The following is a 572-nucleotide window of genomic DNA, read 5'->3' on the forward strand; positions in this document are numbered from 1 at the left end:
GAAAACCCAACAGATAGACGAGGCAATGCTGGGGGCCCCCCAAATGAATTCCTTTGGGGGCCCCCTGTCGAGGTCTGGGGGGGCCCCCCGCTGCTCTCCGCCAGAAGAACAGGGCACGCAGGGGAACCAAGGGAACCCTGGGGGGCCCCCCGGGGGACCCTGGGGCCCCAGGGGCCCCCTTGTGAAAGCCTTTGTGAGGAGACTCGATTGGAGGACGGGGGGGCCCTGGGGGCCCCTCTCCTCGCCTCGAGCAGGCTGCGTGGACGAGGGGCCCCTGTGCAACAGGGGGGGGCCCCAGTATTACGATGCGGATGAAGGGGGCCCCCAGGGGGGGGCGGCTGACGCGTTGGGGGCCCCTGCCGGGGGCCCCCTTCATTCGGGGGCCCCGGGGGCCTCCGGGGCCCCGGGGGGCCCCCACAAAGACCGGTTTGAGTGGACAGAGGAAGAGAAGGAAACACTCAAGAAGAGAGGGGCCCTCGACTTTGTTATTGCCTCGGATGGTATGATTAGGCCCTAAGGAATATATATATATATATATATATATATACATACATATATATATATGTATATAT

General features: G+C 62.6%; 1 protein-coding gene across 1 annotated transcript; it reads left to right on the forward strand.

Moving 5' to 3' along the window:
- Positions 1–25: 25 nt before the first annotated feature.
- Positions 26–517, forward strand: EMH_0000780 (uncharacterized protein; the record flags this gene model as incomplete). Its single annotated transcript, XM_038022301.1, has 1 exon — positions 26–517. The coding sequence occupies one exon, from the start codon at positions 26–28 to the stop codon at positions 515–517; it is 492 nt and encodes a 163-aa protein (XP_037878155.1).
- Between the last annotated feature and the right edge of the window lie 55 nt (positions 518–572).

Source organism: Eimeria mitis, genomic scaffold, assembly GCF_000499745.2.
Source record: "Eimeria mitis Houghton genomic scaffold, Emh_scaff14972, whole genome shotgun sequence".
Classification (NCBI taxonomy): domain Eukaryota; phylum Apicomplexa; class Conoidasida; order Eucoccidiorida; family Eimeriidae; genus Eimeria; species Eimeria mitis.